General features: G+C 37.1%; 1 protein-coding gene across 1 annotated transcript; it reads left to right on the top strand.

The window, feature by feature from the left end:
* Positions 1 to 481: 481 nt before the first annotated feature.
* LOC119511649 (60S ribosomal protein L30-like) lies at positions 482 to 938 on the top strand. The gene has a single exon (XM_037806161.1). The coding sequence runs from the start codon at positions 535 to 537 to the stop codon at positions 880 to 882; it is 348 nt and encodes a 115-aa protein (XP_037662089.1). The 5' UTR covers positions 482 to 534; the 3' UTR covers positions 883 to 938.
* The last annotated feature ends 844 nt before the right edge of the window (positions 939 to 1782 follow it).

Here is a 1782-nt window from a genome sequence, read left to right as displayed (position 1 = left end):
TACGAAGTTTTCAAAGGGAAAATGAGAAAATGCCCAGTCTTCAAGGAAATAATAAATTTGGAGAAATCTCATGGCAATGGAATTCATGAGACAAATGAAAAAAAGAACAAAAAGCATAACAGTCTGTACACACTTGTGTTTATGTACAATAAAAACATGGTGGTTCAGATATATGAAAGATGATAGTGATCTAAAGTAATTAGGGAGGATTAATGAAAAATCTCTTGGAAGATAAGGGTTTTAGCTGTCACTGCTCTCTCATTTGTATTCAGTTGCTTTCGACAACCATTCCCTTAAGATTGGTCGTAATGACAATAATAACAATTGTAATATTAACAACAAACATGTTTGGACCTCACTATGTACCAGACATTGATCTATCTAAGATTTAATTATTCACAACTACCCTTTGTGCTGAGTACTTTTATTAGGCCCATTTTAGAGATGATAAAAATTGAGACAGAGCCTTTCTCACTCCCTGGCCATCTTGCCGGCTGCTTTTGGTTGGGGCCGTCCCGCGCCTAAGGCAGGAAGATGGTGGCCGCAAAGAAGACGAAAAAGTCTCTGGAGTCTATCAACTCTAGGCTCCAACTCGTTATGAAAAGTGGAAAGTACGTGCTGGGATACAAGCAGACTCTGAAGATGATCAGGCAAGGCAAAGTGAAACTAGTCATCCTCGCCAACAACTGCCCAGCTTTGAGGAAATCTGAAATAGAATACTATGCTATGTTGGCCAAAACTGGTGTCCATCACTACAGTGGCAATAATATTGAATTGGGCACAGCGTGCGGAAAATATTATAGAGTATGCACACTGGCTATCATTGATCCAGGTGATTCTGATATCATTAGAAGCATGCCAGAACAGACTGGTGAAAAGTAAATCATGTAAAAATTTTCTTTAATAAACCAGCCAGAGCTTGTTTTAAAAATATTGTATCCATTTGTTATTTTCCTTTATATGTTTTTGTTTCAGCACTCTTTTCTGAAGGTAGATTTAGAGAGGGTGAGGCAAGTAGATGTGGTTGCAACTTTGAGGTTAAGAGGCAGACATCTCAATTTTGTTTTTTTTTGTTTTGTAAGGGGGATGCACTGAATTCCTTTCCAGTACGAGGTTTTTAAGAGGCTTGATTTTCTTAATTCCTGTCTTGGGACATTGTTAACATTTTTATGCTTCTGAGGCAACAAAGTTAAATGATACCAAAGTTGCAATTGGCAGTCCAGTTTAAATCTACCAAATCTTGAGTAGCGAAGAGCAGCAAATGAAATATATTCCCCCACCCCTGGAAAATTGTCATAGATTAAGAAAAGCTCTAATGAACTTTAATGAAGAAGGAACTTTCCTATGGGTAGGCAGTGGTAGGGGTAAATGGAATGTACTTGGATAATTTCAGAATAATCCCAGGTATTCAATAAATGTTAACTCCAAGATTGCCTGAGTGTGTTTTATATAATTTTGGTCCTAAAAAGGTACACTTGTGAAGTGTGTTGGGTGTTCATAAGAATTAATTTTGGGGAAAATACAGACTTAGCTACATCTTGTGATTAATTTCCTTGATTTGCATTGTTGAAATGTGTATGTGTGTGTGTGTTGGCATGTAGGTAGGATAGACATATCCTACCCAATCGGCTGGGATCTGAGGGAGGCTAAGGAAATGACAAAATATCTTTAGAATTTTAGTTATCAGTCTCCCTATCTCTGTCTATTTTGTAGGCAATTCTTGGTAGATAGAATGAAGCATAGGAGATAAATATGCTTTCTATATAATTAGCCAGAAAGGTA

This window comes from Choloepus didactylus, chromosome 16 (genome assembly GCF_015220235.1).
Source record: "Choloepus didactylus isolate mChoDid1 chromosome 16, mChoDid1.pri, whole genome shotgun sequence".
Classification (NCBI taxonomy): Eukaryota; Metazoa; Chordata; class Mammalia; order Pilosa; family Megalonychidae; genus Choloepus; species Choloepus didactylus.
Note: the sequence above shows the minus strand (reverse complement) of the source record. Positions and strands in the feature narration are given on the sequence as shown.

Bases quoted from the DNA above. Each gene is read 5' to 3' on its own strand.
- LOC119511649 (XM_037806161.1), top strand. From the start codon at position 535: ATGGTGGCCGCAAAGAAGACGAAAAAGTCTCTGGAGTCTATCAACTCT.